This window comes from Oncorhynchus tshawytscha, linkage group LG08, assembly GCF_018296145.1.
Source record: "Oncorhynchus tshawytscha isolate Ot180627B linkage group LG08, Otsh_v2.0, whole genome shotgun sequence".
Taxonomy (NCBI): domain Eukaryota; kingdom Metazoa; phylum Chordata; class Actinopteri; order Salmoniformes; family Salmonidae; genus Oncorhynchus; species Oncorhynchus tshawytscha.
The window spans coordinates 27,640,575-27,655,708 of NC_056436.1; the positions used below are offsets into that span (position 1 = coordinate 27,640,575).

Sequence of the window (15,134 nt, forward strand, 5' to 3'; positions counted from 1 at the left end):
TCTCTAAACATATTTTTTAAATAACAATGGGATAGATTCTGTTTAGCATCAAAAGCCACAAAACCAAAGGAAAGTAACATTGATGAGAATAGCAGAAAAGAAATGTTATACTTTGCTCTCTCTTCTGGTCTCATCTAAAATATCCTGGAAAGACGAGGTAAGTGTCATTCCTGTAATCTTCCCTGCCGTCTTGGTCAAGATTTGTCCTTTGAACTGCACTGTTAGGTTACCAAACATCTGTAGCATCCGAATGGTTTTGTCAAAAAACTAATATGGAAAGGGGAGACCCTCACGGACACGAAGGCGTTCTCTGTTTTGTTCTACAACCCCTACAAGTGTCACAGGACTCATCTGAAAGTAACCCAAAACCGGTTGTAAAGAATTATGAAAGTGTGGAAGTAGTTTTGTGCCAACAAAAAAAGGGTTAAAATGTGTAAAAAATATTGACATATTTCCTGAATTTTCTTGAACAGTATATCTTAGATACTGTATAGGACAGACACTTCAAAACCTTATCTTTATGATTTATTTTTTGACTGTCTGTTTTGCCATTTATTAATGTGTTATTCAATGCATTTCTATGGGCTATAGCAGTAAAGACCAAACTCAATATTTTATCAAATAATCCTAAAATTCTAAATCAAGTAACTAAATGATCCATGGTATAGCCACGTTAAAACAATTCCATATCATGGTTTTCCACATGGTTTTCCACGTTTACAGAGACTTTCCCTGGAAGGATCTGTAGTGGTTGACCATTTAACAAATAAAAGTATGGATACATCTTCTCTGTAAATTTGTGATTAAATGTTCTGAGGGTTTGTGTGTATGAACTAAGATCAATGAAGGACACCTCCTGTTTGTCCCACTTCAGCGAAACTCTGATCCTCTGGGTCTTCTTCTTCATTTTATAAGGTTCACCATTAGCTACCCCAACAGCCCATATTCCACTTCCTTCTTCATCTAACTCATGTTTCCTACTAACAGACTCACTGGCCACGCCTACCCTCCAGTCATCATTTTCTCCGACTTCCACATCCCAGAAGTGTGTCCCTGAAGTGAACCCCTCTGAACCCAGGATGTCACGGTATGAATCAAACCTCTCTGGGTTGTCTGGGAGACTCTGTCCTTTATCTTCAGATCGTAGGCTGGTCAGATCTTCAGATGGATAAAGATAGGGATGTGCGGTGTTTGGTTCTAGAACTACAGGCATGTATTTCACTGCCCCCTGCATCTTCTCCCAGACCTGGAACTTGAGATTGCCCAGGTGTTTGGCCAAGTTGATCAGTAATCCTGAGCACAGCTGTGGGTCCTTAGGCACACTCCGTACTCTCTCCATCATAGTGTTGTAGCGCTGCAGAAACAACAAATCATCCACTGCCAGCTTCTCCTCCACAGCTCTGATTGTGTCTGACAGAGATGACATCATCTCACTTATCTCCTTCACTCTCTCCTTTATCCTTTTATTCTTCTCCTCCTCTTCCTCCTTCAGCGCAGCTAGCCTCTCCACCTCCTCTTCTCTCAGGAAGCAGTGTAGCTTTTCAAACTCATTCATTATCTGCTTCTCTGCTAGCTGGGCCTGCACCCCAATGTGAGCAGCCATTTTGTCACAGTTTAGCTTGGCTTTGCAGAAGGCAGACATTTTCTCCTCCAAGGCCTCCAGTGTGGGTCTGAGCCCCTCCCTCCTCTGGCCTGCTGCCTTCACGAGAGAGCAGAAGCTGTGGCCTGCATGCTCCGACACACACTCCACACACACCAGACATTCATCCTCAAGGCAGAAGAGCTGGAGCCTCTGGGAGTGTAAACCACACACACCCTGTAACCCCCTGTGGCTGGTGTTTTCACCCTGTGAGGGCCCCTCTGTCGCCTCCTCTGTGGGCCCAGGAGTGTCCTTAATCTCCCTCTCCCTCAGAGTCTCACAGACATGTCTCAGGGCCAGGTTGGGAGGCGACTGGTCTCTGGAGGACCTTCTGCAGACTGGGCAGTCCTGCGTCTCCTGTTTACTCCAGCTCTCCTCCAGACAGGCCTTGCAGAAGCTGTGGCTGCAGAGCAGGATCACTGGCTCCCTGAATGTCTGATAGCACACTATACACGACAGGTCCTCTTCCAGGAGAGAGAAACTGGCTGCCATCCTCACAGGAGTGCTGTAGAGTAAGTGAGAGATTAGTTCAAATGAGAGTATATATAAAAATATGTGTGTGTAAGAGGGAGAGTAAGGGTGAGTGAATAGGAGGTGTGTGAGTGGGAGAGAGATAGAAACTAAACTTAAGGCTCTCTTAGAAATGAAACTTCTCATTTTGGCACACTACCCAAAATCTGCCCAACAACCCAACATTGCGAAGTCTTGTAGTATTTATTCGGTCTTCAAAGTTTGACCAAACACGTTTCTACATGAATTTATCACATACTGGGGTGGCAGGGTAGCCTAGTGGTTAGAGCGTTGGACTAGTAACCAAAAGGTTCTAAGTTTAAATCCCCAAGGTGCAAATCTGTCGTTCTGCCCCTAAACAGGCAGTTAACCCACTGTTCCTAGGCCGTCATTGAAAATAAGAATTTGTTCTTAACTGACTTGCCTAGTTAGGTAAAAATACTGTAACATATTGCATTTACTGTGGGCTTTTTCAGACCAGTCATGAAAATGATCATTTAAACCAACCTGCTTTCAGAGAGGGACTTAAATATATCAATTTACATCGTAGACAAAGCAGAAGTTTATTGCTTTCTCTCACCAGTCAGAAAGAAAACATGTGGATGGCCAACAGCCACACCTTGGGTGCAGAGTTGAATGTTTCCGGGAACGGGAAAAAGGATATGTGAAGTCAAGAGGAGGCGGAGACCGACTACGAACTTCAGTGATTTCAAAACGCTGCTCAGCAGTCAACCATGACTACCTTACTGTACTAAAAGTATGTGGACACCTGCTCATTGAACATCTCATTCCAAAATCAATGGTATTTGTATTTATTAGGATCCCCATTTGCTGCTTCCGAGGCAGCAACTAATCTTCCTAGGGTCCAAACACGTTAAGGCACTTACATTAGACAAAAACAACAACAGTACATCATAACATTACATCACTACATATCTACAATACAAAATGTATAATACCACCATATAACAATATACGTGTGCGTATCCATGTGTCTGTAGCTGTGTGTGTGTCTATTCACAGTCCACACGAGGTGTATTTTTAGTTTAAAAAATCTGATTCTACTGCATCAGTTACCTGATGTGGAATAAGGTTACATGTAGTCATAGCTATATGTAGTACTGTGCACCTCTCAATGTCTGTTCTGGACTTGGGGATTGTGAAGAGACCTCTGGTGGCATGTCTTGTGGGGTATATCATGGGCATTAATACAGAGTTGGTCCCCATCCTTTGCTGCTGTAACAGCCTCCACTCTTCTGGGAAGGCTTTCCACTAGATATTGGTGCATTACTGCGGGGACTTGCTTCCATTCAGACAAAAGAGCATTAGTGAGGTTGGGCACTGATGTTGGGTGATTAGGCCTGGCTCACAGTTGGCGTTCCAATTCATCCCTAAGCTGTTCAATGGCGTTGACGTCAGGGCTCTGTGCAGGCCAGTCAAGTTCTTCCACACCCATCTCGACAAACCATTTTTGTTTGGACCTCGCTTTGTACACAGGGGCATTGTTATGCTGAAACAGGAAAGGGCCTTTCCCAAACTGTTGTCACTAAGTTGGAAGCACAGAATCGTTGAGAATGTCATTGTATACTGTAGCGTTAAGACTTCCCTTCGCTGGAACTAAGGGGCCTATTCCGAAACATGAAAAAACAGCCCCAGGCCATTATTCCTCCTCCACCAAACTTTACAGTTGGCACAATGCGGGGCAGGTATCGTTCTCTAAACCCAGATTCGTCCGTTGGACTGCCGGATGGTGAAGCGTGATTCATCACTCCGGAGAATGCGTTTCCACTGCTCCAGAGTCCAATGGCGGCGTGTTTTACACCGCTTCAGCCGACGCTTGGCATTGTGTATGCTGATCTTAGGCTTGTGTGCGGCTGCTTGGCCATGGAAACCCATTTCATAAAGCTCCTGACGAACAGTTCTTATGCTGACATTGCTTCCAGAGGCAGTTTGGAACTCGGTAGTGAGTGTTGCAACCGAGGACAGATGATTTTTACGCCCTCACACGCATTATAGCTTTGAAATTAAAAAGATAAATAAAGTAGAGTCTTCTAAAGTCTATATTATATTAGAACGCATTAAATGTGGTATGTATAGTTGACATACACTCTGTATTTATTTGGACAGTGAAGCTACAACTAAATCAGCTCCATATGCCAGCATTTTCGATTTGAGATCAAATGTTGGTTACCTTTATTTAACTAGGCAAGTCAGTTAAGAACAAATTCTTATTTTCAATGACAGCCTAGAAACAGTGGGTTATTCTGCCTTGTTCAGGGGCAGAACAACAGATTTTCACCTTGTCAGCTCAGGGATTTGATCTCACAACCTTTCGGTTTCTAGTTCAACTCTAACCACTAGGCTACCTTGTTTTGATTGTGTTTCAGATTGCACAAATGATGCACAAATATCATGACCCCATAACAGGGTTAGCATTTTTTTTTGGGGGGGGGGGTGTATGATCTTTATTCCTCTAACTTTCACTCATCATTATCCACAATTCCACATTAATGTAGAAGTATTCAGAAACATCTTATTTTTTACAATAAAAGTGACTTCAAAATGTCACTGAATTATTAAATAAAGTTTGTATTGGGCAAAACATAATCTGAAACACAACCATAACAAACTGAAAATACCTAGAGCCACAAGCTTGATGTAGTCATTGCTTGTTAGGTATATGGGACCAAATACTAATGACTACTTCAATACACTAAGTTGATTTGTCCAAAAACGTATTAAAAAAAACTTCAAACTGAAAGGTGACGTTGTACTGTCGCCTCAAATGAAGCATTTGATCTCAAATCCAAAATGCTGGAGTATAGAGCCAAATGTCGACATATTTAAGCCTCACTATCCGAATGAATACGTAGGGGAGTGTACATTTTTAGATAACTGTTTGGATTAGCAGAAACTGCCTCAGTGACTGCATCCTGAGGGATAAGGGATAAGGCAACAGAGGAAGGTTAATGGAAAAGCAGCACTGATGATAATCTAAGGCCCAAACAGAGATGACTGCTGCTGCAACACTCCCCCAAGGGACAGTTTAATGACTGACATAAAAAATAATTATGAGACACAAAAACAGTCCTGCTCCAAAATAACCCTTCTCACCCTAGTCCCCTCCCGCTACAGCAGTGGTATTCAAACAAGGAATTGCAGTGTTTTACCATTTTATTTCATTTACAATTTTTTTTAACAATTAATTATTTAAGAGTACAGATTATTGTATGGGACAACAAATGCTTTTGAGAAAGATAATTTGAAAATAACATTTTGAATAAATGCAACAATTTTTAAGTTGTTCATTATATTTGGGGTGAGGTGGGGTCGCGAGAAATTCTGCCAAAAATAACTGGGGTCCCCGCTGTAAAAGTTTGAATACCACTGCTCTACAGGCTCCCAAAACTCCTAATTTATGATAATCATGATGGTAATGAACATGTTACTTCGAACAATATTACTGTCAGTGGGGACAATGTTTTTTTTGGTTCTGGTGTGTTTGCTGTGAGCAACAACCCTTGTTATGTCCCTAACATATGAACAAGACATGTTGATGTTGCACACCACCCTTCAGACTTCAAGACTCCACATGAGACGTATGTTCATACCGTGGAATAATTCCTTTCTTCATTTCCATTATCAAATTCATTTGTCATGGAAGTCATGTAAGCCATTCCTGGCTACCCTCACTAAATTCAACTCACAGGTTGACAAATGAATCAGAATCAGGAATTAAGGCTTAATATTGATTTAAAGAACAAGGCTGTAGAATTAACATGAGCATCGATCATACCAGGCTTACCAAAGCAGTGGGGATATCTTCGGAATTCATTATCCAAATTACACCAATGAGTTTCTACGGCTCAATTTGCCTCGAAATACAGGGGTTAGGCCTTACATAAGCCGCCATGCTATTCTTGCACGAAAAAGAGATGAGAGCAAAGGAGAGAGCGCATTGTTACAGATGCCATGCAGACAGGCTATGCTGAAAGATTCCTCTGGGATGGTTTCAGACAGAGCACATTGTTTACTTAGTGTTCGTGAATGTAAACAGCCAATCGAGAGGTAAGGAATGGCTCCCTCAGAAATACAACCACACACACACACACCTGACTCACTGTTAGTTCTTTCCCATGTGAGTTTAGAAACAACAATATTTACAGAAGAGTCATGATCCTTTGACTTTGGTTATCTTCATTGATTATGTGAAGGAAGTGGGAGTAATGTCGCTGCTCAGCCTCTGAGGGGCCATGAATCGTCTCCTGCTCTTTTTATAATGAAAATCTCATTACCAAGATTTAATGGCCTTCGAGGTTCTCAGCAGAAATAAACTAACCCTTCAATGGAAATGACATGATGATTACTATAAATCACAGATATGATAAAGCTGGCCACTTGAACTGCGAACTGAATCCAATTAGGGATAACACCTAAAATGAAAGTCAGGAATATAAAATTCATATTCAACTGGGATTTTGTGTGGATATTTGTCAAAAATTGTACCGTGTATAGACAGCTACAAAGTCATTATAACTCAGGAGCTGCCAGTGTCTTTCTACAGTAGAGGAGAGATAGGCTGAGGCAGTGATTTGTGTGGCCCTCACAACAGTCTAATTTATAGGTCACCAGGGAACGTTAGTTCAACTTCCATGTCCAGTAGAACATGGCTTCATATTTCCATTAGAAATCCTCAGATCCCATACCGGGTATATATTTCAGACACATCCGTCTGGCCTGGTCCACTGAGGCTTGCTGAAACTCCAGGAGGCAGAGCGAATCCCCGTCTCAGTCTCAGACAATAGGGGCAGGGGCGGTAACCAGAGAGGGCTCCCTCTCCCCTTCCTGTCCTAATATCAGAGGATGTAGATGTTGGCACAGGCTCTAGTCCCCCTCAGATAATTCAAAGTTAGTTATAAATCAGTGTAAGCAGTAATCACACAAGCCCCTACCAACCCAACATCTCCAGTAAAACAAAGTCCCCAATCTAACACAGACCTGCAACTATCTGAGAATGGATATGTGTTTCATGAGAACCACCTCTCTGCTCCCATGTGGAAATAACACATCTCTAATGTCCTGAGTCTGTTTAATGTTTAAATCGATTTCGTCGGCTAGAAGAGGGCTGAGGCTAGCGATGACATCATACTTGCTCCTTTTCAGCAAACCTTTTGTGCTGTACTGCTCTGTTTTTACATAGGAATATATCACAGATTGTGACTGTACATCCTACATTTGCCCTGGGTCAACAACGTACTCACTGTAAGCTTATTTAATAAATACCAATATTTAGTGAAAGCCTTGATCAGGTAGAAAAAGGTTGCAGCAATGCCCATAAGATGAATGGAATTAAAGCTGAGCACCACTACACGTCTTACCATGCAGTGACAACCTTGTGTGTTTGGAAGGTGGGGCAGGAAATGCATGTGGGGGAGGTGGTGATGCAGCGCATCAAGGACTGTATTGATTTGCGAAGGAATATTTGCGAAAAGAGTGAGACATGAAAAAATAAAGTATTGATCTGCTTAGAAAACATGTTCATTAAAACAGGGAGGGAAAGGGGAATTGACAAGCTCGATAATGGCTCTGAAATGGCCCCCGTGAACAGAAACAGCACTGAGAAACGGTTACATTAATGCACTAAAGGAAACCCATCAGCAGAAACAAAGTATAGAAGACATTTTTAAACCATACCTTGATGTATCTTCACTGCCTTCTATAGCGTCCTGTGATTTCCACACTCCTACTCCTCTCTCATTGGCCAAGGCTAAATCCTTCTGACAATAGACAGCCCAACGATTTCAGACCGTATGTCATCTCAGAACCACTGAATAAGTTACCTTTTATATACTCTCTGATTCTATCCTACCCTGAGCCCCCCTGTTGCTCACTCACTTCCTTCGTTCCCTGCCAATGTTTCTTCTGCAGCAGAAACACATTGTCAGGAAGGAAATGAGGGCGACAGAGAGAGTGGTAAATGTAGAGGGCGATTTGGTCATTTGACTGCAGAAAACTGTTTTAATACCAAACAGTTGGCCTAATTCACAGGCTATTGAAATCTGTAATGTTATACAATGGTATGAGTGACAAAATGCCCAAAGGTCAACTACTAAATCAGGTAGACAAACAGAAGTGAGTAGTGACAGAAGAAATGATGTGTTGCTCAATGCATGCAATGATATCAAGCGTCGAAGACCAGACAGCAATACCGCCAAGACAGAATAGACCTGCTTTAAGGTATGAATCAAAACATTTAGTTTACTTATCCATTTACTTATTCCCTGGATCACAAGTCATTGAGATGTCCTGCTAATCAGTACACAAAGGGCTTGCGAATCCTCTGTTCTGCATGTCTGTCTGTGTGTGTGTGTGTGTCTGTGAAAAGCCCCCCCTGTGATCAATAAGGTTGTAAGCTGTGTGCTTAAATCACTTTGACCTCAGTTCTTAGGTAAACATCCACGTGAATGACAAGACGGCTATAGTTTTATAGTCTGTTTTTTTTCGGCCCCGATTCTAAACAATAAGTTATTTTTAATGTGGACCTGTGATTACATTGTCATGGTGAAATATTGGGGCCCTTGGCTGCTTAGGAAATGAACGGCCGAACGTGAATTACAACAGCATATATTACACCAGTGAGCCAGGTGATGCAATCTTCATAAATTCTAATCTAATTTTAAACAGACCTGGCAGACTCAGCCAGTAGGAGGAAACATCATGCTTTGGGGGGAAATGGGGCAATGGGACACAACGCTCTGGATGTTACAGGCGGATCGAGTAGCGGTCAGGACAGCGGCTGTAACATGCTGAGGACTACTTTCACTGACTGATAGGGAACAGCCGATTCCTTTTCATAACAGTTAAGAGAGAGAAAGAGAGAAAATAGGGCCTTAGTTGAGAAAGTGGGTGAGTGTTTTATGGGCATCTAATTTAGAACAAATTGTTTATACTTCTCTAGGTGACAGGTGCCCAGTCTTTATTTATTCCCTCACTGCCGCATGACACTGAGGCCACAAATCAGAGCGGTGCCTCCCAGTGTGGTGCGGAGTGGAGAAGTGCATGTCACAGCCCTGTCAGGAGGTCCTGCCATCCTAGTTTATTCTCTGCCATGGACCACAAGTGATCACAGTTTGATAGTTCAAACTCTGCTCTCCTCACAGGACATTTGTTATGTCACAAAGCTGTCACCTGGGATTCAGGGCCTGTGGGTGGCTAAAACCATGATAGCATACATCCCATTAGCAGCATGTTGATCTCCTCACAGTGTTCCTATCAGACCTTCTATACTATCAACTCTCCACCTCCCAGTACAAATTAAGTGCCAAAGCCTCATATAACATGAGAAGAATATATTATAGGGAGAGCTTACTGTGGGTGTGCTTCTGTAGGTTGGATTGTGATTACCTAGAGTACATCTCCACTATGAGGGGAATGCTGAGCTCACATACAAATCGAATATAACATCTAAATGTGCATTTTTCCCCCCAAAAAGATATATACATTATACATGAACAGCTCACACACCATACATTAACCTTTGCACGGTTGACAAGTAATTACATATGCTAGTTAAGTTAGATCAGATGCATTGGAGGTTGGAGATGGAGTCACCATAAGTTCATTTCTGCTTCAACCTTTCCACCTAGCAATGTCTCTTCCTCCTTAAAATGTATTTTTCAGAAAGTCTCACTTGGGACTGGACACATAAGAAGCATTAAATATTGGGGGATTTTTAAGTAGTGTTATCAGTGGCCCACAGTCTGAGTAGGGCCAGTATTTTGGCACCCTCTCACCCCAGGATAGTGACATGGTACAAGGTCAAAGCCCCTGGGCGTCCCTCCTGCCGTGTCCTGCTGGCTGAGGAACTCCTGCTGAAACACTGCACCAACAAACCACCAAGCTTTCATGCTCCGATGAGTCCGTCACGCTGCCCAAGCAAACAAATACATTAGCATGTAATTTACACTGCACAGATGGGACCTGCTTTACACAGAGAGTCTGTGTGTGTAACACTTTACTTAACACCCAGCATCATAACACATTGTGACACGGTCATAACTTGACAGTCTGTCATGACCCATATAGTTATATAGACATATTGCATATAGACATATTGCATTATTTTATGGCTGGTTATGACACCTACATAAGAGTGTCTAAACCCTAAAAAACTACCACAAGGCAAAACATTCCATTACACCATAGACTACTTGTCAACATTATGTTTGTTATTTTAACATTTTCTGATATTGACATTATTAAATTATCATTGTAATAGTGCACACATTGATGTTAGACATGCATCTACCCCAATGTCAGACATGCACCTACCTCTGCTGCTGATGACTGGGATGAATGCAGGAGCAGATTTCAGGATCAGGACAAGACACCCTCTTTGTTACTGATAACTGACATCAGGGCATGTACGTGATTGGCCTATCTGGCTTACATGTTTATGATGGTCATAATGCTTCATGAGTGTCATGAAATATATTTTGTTAGTACAAGTAAAGTGACACAGGATGGTCATAATGCTTTATGACAGTGTCATAGTGTATTTTCTACAAGTCATTCAAAATATGATTGAGAAAAAAAATGACTTTAAAGAAGTCACAACAACCACAAATAACTTAAGAAAAAACAGAAACTTCCTAGGATCTTGCAAATCAGAAAACATCATCCTCCATATGAAATGACATCCATCAGAATGAATTCTGTCAATTTGAGTGTGAATCAGAAGGACAACATTTCTGAATAGAGCTCTTGAGTAGAAATACATCCCTGGAGCACAGGAGAAATACACCCTGTTGCATGAGCAACAATTATCCATCCTATCCTCTGTCTGATTCTCTGATGCCTCTTCTAGCTTTTTGAAAGTGTCCCTCGTAAAAAAACAATGTGAGATATCCCGTTTCTAATTAAATAGTGCATTATCTCAAAGACGTGTGACATGTAATATGGCCTCCAAACAGCTTACGGAAATGACTTTATCACCGACGAGTCATCCTGTAATCAGGTTTACGCTGATCTCACCGGTGCCTTCTCTGTGAATTGATAATGGGGATAAAGCTTGGTTATTACAGTGGTAATGCATCTGGGAAGATGGGAGTGTTTCACAAAAATATTGGTAATTTGAAGAGCGTTATTGGGCTGGAGATTAAATCAAGTGTGGCTTGAGAAAACCAAATGAATAAGTAAATGGGAGTCTGTTTTCATCCTAATGCTTTCTTTGTTCCCTGATAATGTTACTCATCATAACAGAGCACATTATTGAAGCTGACCTCCAATTTCATCTTCTAAATGGCCTCAGCTTAAAGAAAAAGCAACTTTCACCTTGAGTCAGTTGAAGATGAGGCCAAAATGGCCGACAGTGAGAGGGAAGAGGGAGACCTGTGTCAAAAAGGACAAAACAGACCAACCAAAATAAGAGGATAAGAGAAAGCTATCCCATAACTGTTCATTTGCTATAGTTGTTACTTTTTGGATTAGTGATAGGGCCATGGTAGCTTCCTCTACATTTTGTTCTCCTATCGATTACTCATCGTGTGTGTGTGTGTGCGCGCGCGCGCATGCATGAGGAACTCAATGTCATCCTTTCCAGCTGCATAACCTGCTTCACCTTGGGAGCAGACATGTCTTGTCTTCCCTTTCCGGGACAGTGCTCTAACGCAGCGTGTAAGGAGCATCCTTTTGTCACTTCGCCCAGGCACTGCTGATCTACTGGTAATGGCTCATTGGCCTGAATATTCCAGCATACAGTAAGTGTTCCAGTGTCAACTCACATCACACGCACCAGGTGTGATGTATGTATGTGTGTCTCTACAGTAGGTGGGGCAGGGGGCAAAAACCCATCTGAAATCCCCAGTCAGGGCAGATTCAGGCTGTATTAAGAATGCTGAGCAGGGTAGTAAGATGTACCTGTTTCTGTCTATAATGCCTCCCAAAAATACCATACACAAACACCAGCACTCAGGAGGGGTTTCTCTGTAACTGAATTGCATTTAGAATTCTTGACTGACACATACTGCTATGAAAGTTTCCTGCTTTAGCCTTCCAGCATGTTTTCATATGGAATACAGGGGGCAGTGTACATCACAATATACATGTAGCACAGAAACATAGCTTGTGACCCTACCCATGTCTACCAAGCCACACGTAACATAGTGAATGACCACAGTCACAGAAAAATATGATGGTTGCAGCAAAGGCCTCTGGAATATTTTCATATCAGCCTTACATGAAAATCTCACAACAACAAATGAGGAGGAAAGGTAACAGTAGAAAAATAGTAACTTCCAGTATTTTCCAATAGCTGTGTTAGTCTGGCTGGTTCTGTGCTGTAAGTTCCCTGAAAGGCACCTTGTCTCTCTCTGTGCCATTGGTCCCTCCATGCTGGCATGGCACTTCCTGGCCAAAGCTGCCATTCAGGAGCCGTGACAGAGCAGAGCTGTTGTGTACCAGCGCCTGGCTGCCTCAGCCTGATAAAAGACACATAATTATACACAGCCATTTATCTCCGCTTGGCAACCAACCCAATCTCCACCTGATGACATACACCTTCCGTGACCGAATTCCACCCTAGAATCCAGACTGCCTAGTTCAATTTCAGATAACAATGTTTCCTACGTTCCATTTAGCAGTTTCCTTAAAATATTATTTATAATCTGACTGAACATGCACAAATTCAGACTAATGATAATGACCTGGTATCATCAGTGGGATGGCAGATAACTCAGGGGAATGCAGCACACACCTCCTGAAATATTCAACACAGTGATCAAGAGGAGAACTAGGTTGTCTGCTGGGTGAGTGACACCATTTCCTCCAAGCGGCCGCCAGTACCACCACCACATCTGGTGTCCACACTATGCCACACTATGGCTGGCCCAGCGTGCTGCTGGTTTGGGAAAGACAGGTTGGTAACACTGTGGTGGGTAAGAAGGACAAATACAAAGGCCTGCTGCAATATATACCGTAGCATACAGTAGAATATAAAATGGATTCATGCAGACAGTCAGTGAGGTAGTTTTAGATGTTGGACTCCACAGTGTGAATTATAGAACCTGTTTAGTGAAACGGGACCATTCCCAGGCTCAAATGGCTACCTGCTGTTAGTCAGCAGTGTAACACTAATGAGAGCCCATCACAAGTCAACTCTGAATAATTGAGCGAGGCTAATTCAGTATTGATCCAGTCCTGGGGATGGAGGAAGTAGCATGGACTTGTCTTTACACACCACCAACAGATGAGGTAAGAATATCATAGCTTACACTATTACCAATTACCCCCCTAGATCTGCTATGGACCATGAACAATCAAATTCCCTTCAATTTCCCAAATGTCCATTGGCATTTCACTCTTTATGGGGTTCTTCAGGGGAGTCATTGAGGAGAGCCAGGATAAATGCTTTGCCACACAGGATCTCTGTTGCTCTCTAAATGTCATGGAAGGAGATGGAAATACTGTAAACCTGCAGAGACATACAGCTAATTCTACCAGCTCTATAAATCCGCCTGAGGTTATTATGTTGCAGGGATGCTCAGCTGCTGCCGTCCTTGAGAGCAGTAGTCTCTGCTACTGCTTTTCATTGTTCCATTTCAAGCAGCAGTGGATTTAAGCCTTCCCTCGTGAGTGAGGTGTCTCTCTGGCCAATCACTTCACTTTCAGTAGTTACTGGAACACTGAAGAGTTATAAAATCAACAGTAGTTGTATAAACCCTGCAATACAGAACCACATAAAGATATCATGTATTTGCTGCATATAGTTTCAGTACGGAACTGCAGGACAATCTGTCTTAAGCTCCCATTAGTATTCATAGATCTTTAAAGAACCTATCATACCGTAGGACCTAGGTATTTGAGGGGTAGATTTTTCTCCTTCAAAACATCTAGGTAAAGCTCATATGTAATCAACTTGCCATGCTTCAAGATTTAGAAAGGGATTAAGTTAGAGACTTGGTATGTTATAGGAAATGACAGGTACTCAGATCAAATATAGCATCCGTTTCAAATCCATACAAATGTGTCTGACGGCCAGACTCATCTTACTGGTCCGGGACGGTGCTGTGTTCAGATCAACGGAAATCCTCACAGTTTCCATAGAGTTGATTTACATGTGATATGTCATCTAAACAGGAAAGAAAAATGTTTTGAATCTACTGCATGCACATTGGGTTTATGAGACGTCAACCAAACGAGCATAAAGGGAGTAGCAACGACAGTACACACAGTGGACCTGGGAAACTCACAGCTTGGTTACTGTTAGACTTTTTGAAGTTGAGCTCTCTTTAAATCAGTTGAACCAGGGGGCACCACCAGTTGAGAGGAACAGGTTGTTAGTCTGATGCAATTTGTTGCATAATTCATGGTAACATGCTTCCCATTTCAAGCGCCAGAATTTGCGCCAGGATCAACACTGCCTGTACGCTCCGGGACTGTGTGTGTTTGCGTGTGAACACTGCTATTCGGTGCCATCAAATTGCTCATGGCTGTGGTTTAGCTATTATTTTGGGTGCTTCTCTTCTTCATTAACCTACACAAGCATACAAGTCCCAATGGATATTATCATTCTTTGTTAATTCTACAGAACTGCTAATCTTGCCACAACACTGAAAGCATTTCAAACAAGCCACAAGTCATTGTTAAAGTAGATTAATATCCTTCACCTTAAGGCCACTGGTAGAGTGCAGCAGAGGGGCTGGGTCGTTATACAGGTGTAGAGTGCAGCAGAGGGGCTGGGGCGTTATACAGGTGTAGAGTGCAGCAGAGGGGCTGGGGCGTTATACAGGTGTAGAGTGCAGCAGAGGGGCTGGGTCGTTATACAGGTGTAGAGTGCAGCAGAGGGGCTGGGTCGTTATACAGGTGTAGAGTGCAGCAGAGGGGCTGGGGCGTTATACAGGTGTAGAGTGCAGCAGAGGGGCTGGGTCATTATGCAGGTGTAGAGTGCAGCAGAGGGGCTGGGTCGTTATGCAGGTGTAGAGTGCAG

The 15,134-nt window shown here is 42.6% G+C and overlaps 1 protein-coding gene across 1 annotated transcript; it reads right to left on the reverse strand.

The window, feature by feature from the left end:
- Positions 1-593: 593 nt before the first annotated feature.
- Positions 594-8,048, reverse strand: LOC112256731 (E3 ubiquitin-protein ligase TRIM35-like). Its single transcript, XM_024430186.2, has 2 exons — positions 7,844-8,048; positions 594-2,144 (listed from the first exon to the last, which is right to left on the reverse strand). The coding sequence occupies exon 2, from the start codon at positions 2,129-2,131 to the stop codon at positions 674-676; it is 1,458 nt and encodes a 485-aa protein (XP_024285954.1). The 5' UTR covers positions 2,132-2,144; positions 7,844-8,048; the 3' UTR covers positions 594-673.
- Between the last annotated feature and the right edge of the window lie 7,086 nt (positions 8,049-15,134).